At 42.5% G+C, this 14558-nt stretch overlaps 1 protein-coding gene and 1 pseudogene across 1 annotated transcript in view; both read left to right on the top strand.

Moving 5' to 3' along the window:
• The first annotated feature begins 2473 nt into the window (after nucleotides 1-2473).
• Nucleotides 2474-3606, top strand: LOC105303671 (annotated as a pseudogene).
• Nucleotides 3607-6960: 3354 nt separating this feature from the next.
• Nucleotides 6961-14558, top strand: part of SERINC5 (serine incorporator 5) — a 93431-nt gene continuing 85833 nt past the window's right edge. Inside the window, exon 1 of the mRNA XM_023522950.1 lies at nucleotides 6961-7142. Coding sequence (XP_023378718.1) covers nucleotides 7116-7142 — 27 coding nt within the window. The 5' untranslated portion in view covers nucleotides 6961-7115. The remainder of the gene's footprint in view (nucleotides 7143-14558) is intronic.

The following is a 14558-nucleotide window of genomic DNA, read 5'->3' as shown; positions in this document are numbered from 1 at the left end:
CTACCCAAATATTTACTTATAAAGGAAGAAAAGGAGGACTTTCAAAATTCTACTCAAAGACTATTGCAGATTTTAATTAAGTTACAGAGGCAAAGCCTTTCTAAACATTGTCACTGAGTTTTCTTAACAAAAAGGTTAACTCAAAACCTGAGTATACATGCTATAACTTCAAGATGGGAGTGGGAGGTAGAAATATATATATTTTAATATCAATTATATACATACATACATACATACATACATACATACATACATACATACATTCTCCCCATGGATTCTAAGACTAGCCCCCTAATCCAAGAGGCCTTAAAAAAAATTAATTTGTTCCCAGAAGAGTTGAGTGATGATTAAAAGCCTGTTCAACCCTCTATCCTCTTCATTAATTTGGAATTTGGGTTCCCTGGGGTGTTATAAAGGAGTGTTTTCCTTTCTATTATCTATACTCAAAAGGCTTAACAAGCAAATTAATAATGTGAAATAGATTAAAGGGAGAATCTTTAAAATACTGAGGCAAAACTCTTAAAGCACCACTTAAGTGCTGAAGAATCATTAGCTTTTCATACTTACAAAATAACTGGTGATCATTGCAAAAGATTTCTCTGGCTGCCTAAAGCATCTTCCCTAAAAATCTCAACCAGGCAACACATTGTTAGCTTATTCACAGTCATTATGTAAATTTGAAAAAATTAAAGTTTATTCCTTTAAAAATCCTTCTCAATAGGAATTAGTGGAGTTACATTCAATTTTCTTCCTGCCTTTGGATACAGAGATAAATAGAAAACTATTTTAAGGAGGAGTTATTTCTCTTGTCCAAGGCAAGAGGAGCAGGAGCGGGGCTGGCAGCGGCTCCAGTAGCCTGTAGAGACAGAAGCAAGACCAGAGAGGGTTCAGGAGAGTGAAGCACAGCAACCTTTGTTTTCTTGAAGTCTGAAGAGAAAGAAATGGAGAAAGAGTGGTAGCTGAATCAAAGAGAACTTTTTATTTGTTGTTTAATTTAGGAGAAATTTGGCCATGTTTTTAGCCTGAGAATGATTCGATAGGCAGTGTAAGAAGCAGAGTTTACCACCCCAAAATAATGTCTTTTTGAGATATTATTTTAAGCTGGTTATTTTTAAGAAACAAGAAACTCAAGAAGAGCCTTTTACTTCCCCCTGACTTGTCTAAAGGAATTTAGATAGAAAAAAACTGCTCCAGGAAGGGGCAGACAGGGAGGAACTAAGCAAAGTTATTTTGTTGGACTCCCCTCTTGTCTCATTGTTTCTGGGTGGCCCAGCAAGAATTTGTTTACCACATGTTTGCACCTGTGAATTGCCTACCTTCCCTCTGAAGTCCAAACCACTACCTTTCTTTCTCCTTAGCTCAAGATGGTGTATAAGCCTCAACTGCCCAATTTGTCTTATGGAACCCACATTTGTACATACATAATAAATTTGGTTATTTTCTCCTGTTAATCTGTCTCGTGCCAATTTGATTGAGACCCGCCAGAAGAACTATGAGGGAGAAGAGAAAAATTTCTCCTCTTCCTTAAAAAGAAGGATTGAAAATACTTGGGAGACAGAAAATCGAGGTGACAGGAAGTAGTGGAATTAGAGGTAGGATGAGGACACCATGGAAGAATTAGTGTTAAAAAGGAAGATGAATAATTTTTATCTTAAGTTGGGCAACTCGAGGAAGGTCAATATAGGGTTAAAAACAGGGGTTCTGGCATCTGGAAACTGCTGATGTGCTCACTAAAACAAGGGAGTAATTTGAGAGAGAGGATTCCAGAAAGCCAGATATTAAACAGAAGACAGTGGCAACGGAGTGTGCCAGGATGGCAGTGGTGCAGCAGCAGCCTGGAGGGGTCCAGACTGGAGCAGTTTGGAGAACTTTGGGGGACAGAGAGGACTCTTGAGAAAATGGAATTGATAGATTATCTGAAAAGGTTGATTATCTGGGAAAAAAAATTATGGCAGGTCAGATGGACAAATGGAGAAAAATCAAGATTAGGTACACAAAAAACCATGAAAATAAAACATACTACCAAATACTTAATACATGCTAGGCACTGTTCTAAGTGCTTTCATGTGTATACATTTATTAATTTTCATTTTATAGAGGAGGAAACTGAAGTGCAGAGAGATGAAGTCACATTTCAAAATCACAATCTAATAAGTGGCAAAGCAAATTTCTGATCCCAGAGTCTGGCTCCAGAGTCCTTACTTCCTGCCACTAGAATATACTGTCTGTTCAGAAAACGGGGATGGGATTGAAAAATAACAAGTTGTTAGAAAAGAAATGTTATCGTCATACACTATGTGGCTATGCAATGAATAATTTTTACTAGCCACAATTACATAAACATTGACTGTTAATTGTATGAAAACTGATATAATCAAATTGGTAAGATGGTAGATGGAGGTGCTCAGTGGGATAAACTTTCAGCCTACATGGAACATAAAAGGTAATACACAGCTCTTTCGTGCCCAGCACAGCCATGGCTCATAGTCCCAAGAAGCATCTGAAGCGCTTCGCAGCTTCCAAGCATCAGATGCTGGATAAACTGATGGGTGTGTTTGCTCCTCATCCGTCTACCAGTCCCTACAAGCTGAAAGAGTGTCTCCCTTTCATCATTTTTCTAAGGAACAGACAGACTGAAGTATGCCCTAACAGGGGATGAAGTAAAGAAGATGTGCATGCAGTGGTTTTTCAAGATCAATGGCAAGGTCAGGACTGACGTGACCTACTCTACTGGCTTTATGGATATCACCAGCACTAACAAGACCGGAGAGAATTTCCATCTCATCTTGTTGTAGCCGCCAGCCCCTGAAAGACACATGGACCATCAGAAATCAGTGAGTTATAGGAAACACACTCTTTATTCAGCCAGCTAGGTCTGCCGGGGGTATGCAGACCCCAAATTAAGCAGCCCTGAAAAGTAGAAGTACAAGGGTTTTAAGCCCTAAACTCCATTCCTCATTCTGTCTGAACACAAAGGTCTATTTTTCTTCTATTCACTACCTGTCGACCCATAGGTCGGGTGTGCAAGCGGGGGTTCAGAAGCAGAAAGCATATTGTTAGAATGTTATGTTCCCATAATTAAAAGCCTTTTGTTCCCATGGCAATAGTCAAACAATAATTTCCTGCAAGTAATAAATTTCAAGCAGTCATTTTTCAGCCACCACAGTCTATGACACCAAACGTTGTTTTGCTGTTCATTGGATTATACCTGAGGAGGCCAAGTACAAGTTGTGCAAAGTGAGAAAAATCTTTGTGGCCACAAAAGGAATTCCTCATCTGGTGATTCATGATGCTCACACCATCTGATACCCTGAATCTCTCATCAAAGTGAATGACATCATTCAGATTGATTTGGAGAATGGCAAAATTATGATTTCATCAAGTTTGACAACTGGTAACCTGTGTATGGTGACTGGAGGTGCTAATTTGGGAAGAATTGGTATGATCACCAACAGAGGGAGACACCCCAGTTCTTTCGATGTGGTTCATGTGAAAGATGCCAATGGCAACAGCTGTGGATTTCTCTTCCCCACGGCAAGGGTATCCACCTTACCATTGCCAAAGAGAGAGACGAAGAGACTGGCAGCCAAATAGAGCAGTGGGTGAAGTGATCTCCTAAGAAGCACAATGAAGGATATATAGAAGAAATGAGAAGCAGTATGGAAGTTGCTTTAGAATCTAGTGGGTAAGGAAGATCAATGAGACAAGATTGACCATGTACTGATAATGCGGGAACCTGGGGGATTGGTGCACGGGCTTCAGTACACTTGCCACTTCTGTCATTTTTAACATTTTAAATAATAACCTTACAAAGAAACAAAGAAACAAAAAAGGTAACACACAATAAGTATAGTCAATAGATCAGGAAATAACAGTATAAGACTTTTACTTGAAAATGTGAAGGGAAAACTGCTAAAATGATAATGGTTGGCTTTGGGGAGAGGACTGCAAAGGAGGTTGTGGAGAAGGGAGATGCTATTTTTCATTTTATATTTTGTAAGGTTTTTGATATTTAAAAACTATTGTGCATATATTAATTTAATAGAAATAATGGAGAATTCAGTTACCGGGAAGCGGTGGGGAGGAGAACTATAAGGCTCTGATTATTTTTTGCCTCAGACTTCAAATTTATAGCTATTTGTTTCTAAATGAATACTTTGTTGTTTACTTGAAATTGCTTAAACTTCCACTACTAGATTGAAGTCTTTAGAGACTTTATAAGTGAATATTAGAGAAATTTCTTCTTTTATATTTAAATACAAACAGAACACATCACTAGGTTTTTTTCAAATTTGAGAAAGTTTTTGGGAATTAAAATTTTATTTACTTTTAAGCCATTCTTGAACTGGAAATTAACTTGGTAATGAAGTTTTCTAAATTCATTAAAGGTAAAAAAAAAAAAGTGGGTATCTATGGTGATGCTTTTTTCTTTAATAATACTATTGTTTTCAGTACCAGACGTGATGTTTTTAAACTCAACATTGAACTCTCCTTCCTAAAAAGGAAAAACCAAAAAAATCTTCAAATTCAGGAAGGAAAATAACAAATTATAGGACGGTTATTTCTAATATGTCATATGTACATACATAATTATATTGCATAAAAGGAGCTAATTCAGTTAATTTAAGACAATTTTTGTGGGGGAAATATTTCACATGGTCTGCCAAGAGCTACAGTCTTATTAAAACAGGCCTATTACTGCTTGTCCCTGAAAAATCCACATCAAAAGAGATGGACTGTAAAACTACCTACATGTTAGGAACACCATGTATGACAACCTTCCTTGAAAAAGTCTGCAGAGTACTTAAAATAAAATTAAGCTGCCACTGTTTTATGTTATGCCTGCTGACATTACTTCTATTCTTGTTAGTCTATTACACATGCAAAGGATGCTACCAACCAGACCTTGAATAGTAACTGCACAGCCCTCAGAGCCAGAAAGGAAATAGACCTCCAGGCAAGGCCACATTCCTTCGATATCTTCTAGAAGAGAGGGGGGAATCAGCCTGCATTGATTATTTCTATGCATCTTTTACACTCATTTATTAATACTAGTCAGGGCTACTAATTTAGGTGTGCTTAAAAGGCAAGGTCTTGTACTGCATGGTTTGTAGGGGTGAGTTTATCTAATACTTGAAGAATGTATTATCAACTCCCTTTTTCAGATGATAAGACTAAGGTTCTGAGGTTGCCCAGCTGGTTCATGGTAGAGTTAAAATTTGCAACTTCCTTGCTCCAGCTCAAGCTTCCACTCTGTTTTCCTCCTACATTGGGGGCACAGTCTACAAATCCCCAGGTTATTAAGATTTGTGTTCTCTCTCTAAGGCTGACATTGATATAGTTACAGAATCCTCCTACACTGGCATCAATTTGGCCAAAAGAGCACAAGATTCAGGGTCAGGAGGCCTGGATGGTACTACCAGCTTTGCTTATAGCCCAGTGGTCCTTGTTGAGGGTTCTCTGCCTTTCTGAACCCACTTCCCTTAAAGGCCAGGAGGCCTCAGAATCTCAGTCGACTCAAACATGTAGATTTCATTCCCTCCCTTCCCCGGTAAACTGCCTGGCTCTTCCCACTGGGGGCCGGAAACTCTAGGATCCCAACTAGTCTCCCCAGGGGAGAAGTGGGGCGCAAGTGACAGCTGCAGCCAACAATGCAGCTCACTAAAGTCCTGGTGAAATCCTTGGCTTCTGATGAGTCACTGGCCACCACTGCAGCCAAGCAGGTTGCTTTAGTAGTCCGATACTGTTTAGGCTGTTTTTTTTTTTTTTAAATCATTTTATTATTATTTTATTATTTTAAAGAAGTTTTAGAGCTCTCTTCATTACTCTCCATGGCTCTGAGTAGGGCCTACTCTATCTCTAATAGCTGGCATCTGAAGATTCTAGATCTTATGCAGTTCATAGCAGGAGGAATGGTCCCGCGTGACTTTTCTCTTAATCTCCATGTCCTATACTGCCACCCCCTGTCAAAGGCTCTGTCTGGAAGCCACTTAAGTTCAAGCCTTGCGACGTGAGCAAGGGGATCAAACAACGCGGGTTCCAGTCCCAGTTTTGCGCCTTCAGCTTTGCTGTGAAGCTTTGGGCTTCGGCTGCCTCATTTCTAAAATGGATACTTACACTAATGTTGATTTTAAAGAGAAAAAGGGCTTAGCGCAAAGTTCGCACTAACAGAAATTCCTGTTCTTGGGGAGGTGGTTGCGAGGAGAGCGTATTTGGGTAGGGAAAAAAAACTAGGAGTACCCTCTCTGCTTTCTGAATGCAACAAGCAATTATCGGGGACCCTTTTTTTTTTTTTTAGTGAGGTCGGATGAGAGGAAGCAGGGATGCAAACTGAGTCCCTGGGCCAGTGTGTGCTCTCAAGAGGGTAGGGGCGGAGAGGCTGGAAAATCAAAATCGAAGGAAATGCAGAAAGGGCTCTCACAGGATCCCCTAAAGTGCCGTGGGATTCAAGGCAGAACAGCCTAGTCGCAAGGGATCCGAGGAAACTTGGGCAAAGGGGACTTTCCTAAAAGTTGAGAAGTTTTCTTGGTAGATGAGGGCGGTAAAGGGATTTCAGGAACATAGGTCTCGTGGGTATCCCAGTTGGCGTGAGGCGGCGCGCAGACCAGCGGTCCCCACTGCGCGGGTTCAGTGCAGGACACTCGGGAATCGCTCCATCAAAGGCTCCAAGCTTTATTGGAGTCGGCAACCAGCATTTTCGCTGGAGCCAGGGGATGGAGGGGCGCACATCCAGACCCGCCCGTGGGCTGGCGGACTTCGGAGCTCCACGCCGCACCGGGAAGCGATCGCCGCCTCCAGGAGCCTGACGCCAGCGGAAGTGCTGGCCCAGGGCGAGCCCGCTCCGCGCCCGTGCGCCCGGGAAGGGGGCGGGCGCGGGGCGGGGCTGCGGGAGGCCGCGGCTCGAGGGGGCCGGCGGGGCGGGGGCCTGCGGCGGCGGGGCGGGGGTTTGGCGGCGGTTGTTTTCGCCCAGGCCCGGGTTCCTGGCAATCAGCTGTGATTTCTGCGCGTGGAGGCGCGAGCTGGTGCGGAGAAGGACGCTCGAGGCCGCAGGGAACCGGGAGGGTCGGAGGGGCGCTGGGGGCGAGCGAGCGCGCCTGTGGTCCTCGGGTGCCGCGATGTCAGCACAGTGCTGTGCGGGCCAGGTGAGCGGGGCTAGGCGCCGTGCGGGGGCGACGACGCACCGCGCGATGGGGCTGCGCGGCTTCCCGGGGTGTACGCCCCGCCTCGCGGCCGAAAGGGAGGCGGCTGGTGGGTTGCTCCGGGCTGACCCCGAGCCTCCTGGGTTAGATAGAGCCTCCGGCCTGAACGCGGCGCTCGGCGGTCAAGGAAACCCTGTGCCACGGACGGGAGGGAAGGGACACGGGGAAGCCGAGCGGCTACCCCGAGGTCCACTCTCCGTCCTTAAGAACTTCGCTGAGGGCGGGGCGGGCAGGACTCGGGCGGAGGATCCTCAAAGCTCCCGGAGCGTGTCAACTCCCCCAGGCCATGAGTGTGTGGTGCTGAGCTCGGTAGCACTCCAGGCTCTGCCTGTCAGATGTACCCAGGAAAGACGTGGGATTGGGCAACTTCTCCTTTCCCAAGCTCTGAACAAAACTCGGGGCAGATGGCCCAAGCAGGTCGCACTTAGCATCTCGCAAGGCTAGAGCATTGGCTCTGTACTTTCGGGAACGTTTCGAATCCTGGTTTCCAAACTACAGGGCTCAGGTCTGGGCGCAGGAAAGACTCAGCCCTGCTTCCTGTGTTTCCCGACCCAACCCTGGCCAGTCTAAACACGGTTGCCTGGGTAGAGCGTGAGCCTCCCCGTCCCCCGTTTTAACTGAACTTGCCCGAACCTGTTTTGTAACTCTGGCCTATTAAACTCATGATATCTTAAAACATAACCGGTCTTTTGGAATAGACGTCTCCTACGAGTGAGTGTGCATCAGGGCAGAATTAGTAGGTAGGTCTTAACCCTTTAATGCTAATTTCACTCCTTACTGCAGAGTTAGAAAACACAGAGTAGGTAAAGCCTTCCGGACGTCGATTCCCTCCTTCCTATCCATACTGATTATGAGCATGGTGTTTTCACAAATGACTCTAACTCCGGAGGCATTCAAGGTCATTGATGTTCTTGTTTCCTATTAATACGTTCAGGCTTCGACAATGGAGGCCAGCTGTGGGTTTCTGTAACCAGACGATTCTATTGGCAGATATTCTGCAGATAATCCATCCTGTTTGGAGTGGCCATTTGAAGCTATCGCTTGGTTAGTTTTTGAGGTCTCATTACATGTACTTGGAATGCATTCAAGCTGGCATTTTCAGAGATGAGGAAATTGAGGTTTTTAACATGAAGTGTCAGACAAGGAGAGAGGACGGTGCACACTTTTTCAGGACTTCTGAAGCCAACGTGGACTCAAAAAGGCTATTTGAATGTTATGAATCTCAAGAAAGCTTTGCAAATCTTTTACTGTCGTTTTGAGATACTTTCGAATTTGATGTGACACTTTTCATTATATAGTAATTACTTTACAGATAATTTGGGACACCTCTAGTCCCTTGAGAGCACTTTGAAGCTTTCTGTCACTCCAAGTAGCTAATTTAGGGCTCTGAAAATTATTACCAGTACTCAAGTGGGTCTTGTAAAAAGAATTATTGGTATGGCTGATATTTTGGCAGGATTTAATGACTTGTTTCTAAAATCCCCCTCAGGTCTTTGGAAAGAACCAAATCCTGGCCATTTATCACAGGAAAGTTAACTTCTGCTTTCTTAGGATTGGTTGAGGCATCATTGTGGTGGGTCCCAAGGCAGTGAGGGAATGATGACACTATGACGTTATGTGGAAGGGTTGGCTGATAAGCTTACATTAGAAGAAACTCATCACCAGCAGAAGCTGTCTTAAGTCTTTTTTTTTTTTTTAAATTTGGTATGAACACCTATGAACTGTTTTTACTAAGCACTTCTAATGTCAAATGTGTATACCCTCTTCACCCCCAACTCTTTGGACAGCAACAGTGTGTCCAACAATTCATTTTAATTCTGACAGTAACCACCTGGAATTAGCAGTTAGTATCCCACAGGTTAAGGGCTTAGTCTCACAAAACTGGACCCACCACCCCCATTTCAGACACTATTCACAGTGTCACAGCACCAACTATGTGCCAGGAGTTGGAGATAATGGCAGTGAACCAGACACACATCTCCGACCTCAGCGATCATTCCAAGTTGGTTGGGGGGGAGGCCATTCCATAAGCCAAATGTAAACAATCAAACAGTTAAGTACAGCAGGTCCTCAAATAACTATGGCTTTGTTCAATGTATTAAATGTCATTTTGTTATAACATTAATGAGATGCTGTAGGAACCTGACTCTTGTTTATATCAATTAGCCTATGGTAATTTTGTTATACATTTTGCTTAAAGTCATAGAACCTATCAACTATTTTAAGTAAGAACTATGCTGATACTGTAACAAGACCTTGTGGTAGAGTAGCATTGGGTAGGTTGCTGGGGAAGCCTGTCTGAGAAGGTGCCCCTGGAATTGAGACTGATCAGTGAGAAAAGGCACCCATGTGAGGGCCTCAGTGCGGAACCTGCCAGGATGTTCGAGGAACAAAAGTGAGTCTTGAGTAGCTGGAGTGTCATAGATCAGGTAGATTAGGTCAGAGAGATGGGCAGGGCCTGATGTGGCCAGAGACTGTTGGCCACCACTAGAATTTGGTTATTCTGGTTGCAGTGAGAGGCTGTTGGAGGATTTTGAACAGGGGAGAGCTGTGGTTTATTTACATTTAGAAGATCACTTTGGGTGTTGTGAAGCCTGGACTGTATTGGGGACTAGAGTGGATGTAGGAAGAGCAGTGAGAGCTGTTTATTCAGTGAATATTTTTTAAATGCCTCCTTCTATGTGTAACTGGTGTTCTAGGCTTTAGCAGTGAACAAAAATCCTTCCTGATGGAGCTTGAGTCCTGGCAATCCGCTGTTGCTGTAGTCTGAGAAGGAGACAATGTGATAATTTAGGCTGTAGTGGTAAGTATAGTGAGGTGCCGTTGGCTTCTGGGTATATTTTAGAGGTGGAGATGGACTTTTGTATGAATTAGAAGTAGGATGTGGGCATGAGAGAGATTTGATTTTTGGCATAGGTAAATGATGGTGACATTTACTCAGGTGAGGTAGGTGGCTGGTAGGGATGAGGAGGATATTGGGCAAGGAAAACCCATTGTTTCTTTTTGGCTTTGTAACATTTGAGATGTCTATTAAAAATTAAATGAGAATGTCAAGTCACCAGTTGGATATTTAAGTGGGGAGAAGTTTGAGGTTGGTGATAGGAATTTGAGGGACTTTGACGACCATCAGGAAGAATGTGTAACCCAAGAAAGAGTCTGGGCTTTGGACTTAGGTCTGGGTTTGACTTGAGAAATCTGGACAGCAAGGGCTGGTTTGACTGTACATGTTACTTGCCCTCTGTTAACCTCCGTTTTCCTCAACTATAAAATGAGTGTGATAATTCTCCCTAGAATTATTATGAGTATTAGACGTGATAAGAAGTATCTAGTACAGGGTTTGGCACACCTGTTTGGTTATTGTCCACCTGTACCTAGACATCTTCACGTCATCTTATTTTATTTTTGCATTGACTCTGATATACGCTTGGGTTTTGATTAGGTTGTTGGCTAATGAATGCTAATGGAAGCAGAGATTAGAGGAGTGATCACTCAACACCTTCTAAGTACCCAGCACAGTGGTAGGCCTCTAGAGACTGGTTGATGAACACAGACCTTCCTTCCTTTCCTGGAATTTATGGGGTAATTGGGGGATGGAGGTATGAGGGAAGCTAGCTACAGAAAATGACAGTACATACTGTGAGAGGAAATGAGAAGTGTAATGGAAAAATCTAGACAATTCTTCCAAGGCAGTTTGAAAATAAGGCTTGGCAGGGTTTAGGCAGTGTAGGCAGTGATGATAATAAAAACAGTAGCTGAAGTTTCTTTCATGCCCATAGTGTACTGTCTCTTTCTTACACTGTATCATTCTTCACAACCCAGTGGGGTGGGTAATGTTCTAATTGGCCTCTTTTTGGAGGTGAGGCAACTGAAGTACAGAGAAATAAATTAATTTGATTGATGTTACATGGTGGTAGAGCCAGTCCTTGAACACTGGTCTACCTGACTCCAGTTTGAGCACTTAACTGCTAGACTGCGATTCCTGATTATTCTTATTACAATAGTAATAAATGATAATGAGTAACACTTGCTTATTATTGTTGCTTATGGTGACTGTAAGTCAGTTTTCAATACACAGCTATTAGGCTGTTTTGGTAGATATTGGTGGTTGCCAGTTGTTATGGGTGGGCGAGGTTTAGCTTCTTCCTCATAACCTTGTCCAGGTTATAATAAAGCAAGTCTCAGAGCAAATTCTGCAACTTATGCAGACTTTATTGGCAGGCAGGCATGGAACAGTCATGCCGCCTGATCTGAGCTTCATAAATTTCCAGCTCTTCGCCCTTGGTGCGTTGCTGTGCAACCTGCATGTTCACCTGAGGCAGGTGTGAGAACATTCTAGTAGGCAGAACTTAATTGAGACTGTCCAAACCAGCAAAACCACATGGATTTATCAGGCCCACGGTGCCATTCTCAGGGTGAAAATTCTATCCTTATAACCGGCTCATGTAAGGGCAGGAATGCCCAGGCCAAGATATTTCCAGCTGGATCATGTTACTTGAACAGTGAGCTTTTCCTCAATGAAAGCACATTTCTAATGTCCTTCGTGTAAATTAACAAAGCCACAAGTGTCGCCTGGGACTGTCCATTGTCAAATATAAATAAAGCCGGACATTAGTTATAGCAGTGAAAACATTTTATTCAGTAACTGCTGATAGTTGAGAAAGAGCCCAGCTCCATTTTGATTTGCATGGAAATGACTGGGAGTTTTAAACAGAGAATAAGCAAGTAAGGAAGAGAGAGGAGGAGCCCATGGGGGCCCAAATATGCATTAGAGAAGTGTGAAGTTACAGAGGGTTGATTAGCGTACCTGTGATTAGGCCAGCTGTGTCTGCCAGTCGGCAAGTTAGGATTCTTTCCTTCCATAGAGACTGGGAGGCCCTATCCTTCTATTTCAAAGGAATGGCTTTTGGGTCCTTGAGAAAGACACTCCAGAGTTGTAGGAGATATATATAGTACATACAAAGGGACAGGGGAAGGATTCATAATTTTAAGTCCCTTTTAGTAAATGTTCTTAAGAAAAGGAGGCCTATCTCAGGTGTTGACTAGAATAAATAGTAAGTTTGACAGCCCTGAGCTTTCCCAGACAACAACTCAAAAGGCAAAAGGCTGCTGGGTCACTCCAGAGATGCAGCCTTGAACCGCTAGAGGCCGTGTTAAAGTTCGGTCACGTCTCTTGTGTAGGGGTTTGGGCAGAGTTACCATGTGCCAACAATTGTTGCAGTCCTCACCATTATGCTGGTTAAAACCTGGGGTCATCCCAGTTAAAGATACTTGAAGCCCATGAGGGAGATTTTAGAGTTGTAGCCTCTGAATAACTGTTAAATTTAGCTGGAATGTGTTTTCCTCATCAGGGCAACTGAACAACTCTAGATTGTAGCTTAAAACACACACACACACACACACACACACACACACACACTCCATGAAGACTTCTTTAAAGATTAAATTACACACCACATAAAGGAGTAATGATTTCCCCAAAATGTTCTCCTTCTATATAAAACCCAAGTCTCTACTTTTAAGGCCAAGTTCATGAAGCATGTTCTCAGTAATGGTCTTCCCTTTGTTTTGAGAGTTCTGGTAGAACTTGCACTATTCACCTCACCTTGGTTGTCTGAAGCACTGGAGTTGTTTCGTTGTTACTGCATGTATACGTTTGCTCTCTTCTAGACAGAGTACATACTATGGCCTGTAGTTCAGTGTTTTTGGTTATAAAACTTTTCCCCTGTAGCTCTTTGTTTATTATAGTGATTGGAAATGTTAGGTTCTCATTGTATCACATATCGCTTCCATTCTTGGAAGGAATCCAGGCACAAAAGTTCAGTCTTTCCCTGACTGATGCTTTTTGAACAAATTAGGGTATTCGTGAAACACAGGAAAAAAAAAAATCACATATCATTCAGAGAGAAACATATTTTGGTATTTTATCATCTAGTCACTCATATTTAATATATTTGATCTTTTTTTTTTTTTTTGCAAAATTAGGATTATGTTGTAGGTGCTATATTCAATCCTACTCTTTTTGCTGGATTTTTATGGGGGGTGATCAAGGATGTTTTTAACATGCACCAACCACTCCTTCACATTCATAAATGTTTTCTGGCCTTACATTCAGGTATAGGTAGAGCTCTACCTTCAAACATGGCCAGTTTCTCTAGAGGTGTTAAGTAAAGTTGAATGTGTGAAAGTCAGTTTATAGGTTTATGTGTTAATAGGTTTGTGTATTTCATTTCCCCAAAGGCTAAAAATACTGAAGAAAATCCCTAGTTACATCCCTTTTAGATGCCATCATTGACAATATATTTTAACCATTTCCAACATTTTCTTTAACTTTAGTCTTTTTCTGTATGGTCACTTGTACAGAGAGCATCTGTCTAGGTAGTGTTCGAGTCACTGTTTTCCTTCAGTATGAAGGTGCCCATCTCTGTTTCAGTTACAGTAAGTTCGAGTCCAGTGCTTCTTATCAGTAGTATTGGCACTGTTATTTTTCTATTCATATTTATAAAATAGAGACAAAATGCAGTAAAATGTGCACATAATTGCTTTTCCACACTGACAAAAAGGTGGTGATTTGGCTGGTGGTGACTGTTGGCCAGTATAGCTCGCTGTGAGCTGATGCAGCAAGAGTGGTTTGCAGATGTCTACAGTTAGCCAAGTTCAGGTTGTTGGAAAGATGAGTCTGTCACTTACCTTGAACAGGCAAGAGTTTAAAAGTTGCCTTAGCAGGTGGAGAGTTCTCATAATGATTGCTCTTTCACATTTGTTTTCTTGGGCTGCTTTAGAGTTGACCTCTGCGAGCTGACAAATAGCTTTGGGCTGCAGCAGGTCTGAATTGGATGACTTTGCTGAGAGGGCTGAGGAGGGTCGACCTGTAGGGAGTGGAAGACAGCCACTGACTCATTTCTCTGCCGATGAGCTCAAAGGCAGCACCCTCTCCTCTGCTACTTGCTCCCACCCATTCTCTGCATAAATATCATTTGTAGATTTCCCACAGATAGTGAATATCTGGGATTGATTTGACTATGAGAAATAAATGGAAACTTACTTTTCAGTTTCCCAGGTGTTTTCATGTAAATCACCATTTTAGAAGCCTCAAATTGGGTAATGATGACATCTTCTACTTGTATTTCAGAGCAGTATGTGACCAATTCATCTATGATAGTTTGGCCTTAAAAAGAATTCCATAAAACTTGTGTGTCTGTAGAACTAGCCATTGGATGCAATTCCATTTTATCTTTTAACTAAGCTGTTATCAGTATTTTAAATTGTAATTATAAAAAAAGATCCCGTGTTCTCTTAGTGTTCTGAGCAGCACTGTTAGTAAATTTTCATTACATATTGCTGTTGTCATTTGAATTTATG

The sequence above is a fragment of the Pteropus vampyrus genome, unplaced genomic scaffold (genome assembly GCF_000151845.1).
Source record: "Pteropus vampyrus isolate Shadow unplaced genomic scaffold, Pvam_2.0 Scaffold11, whole genome shotgun sequence".
NCBI lineage: Eukaryota > Metazoa > Chordata > Mammalia > Chiroptera > Pteropodidae > Pteropus > Pteropus vampyrus.
Note: the sequence above shows the minus strand (reverse complement) of the source record. Positions and strands in the feature narration are given on the sequence as shown.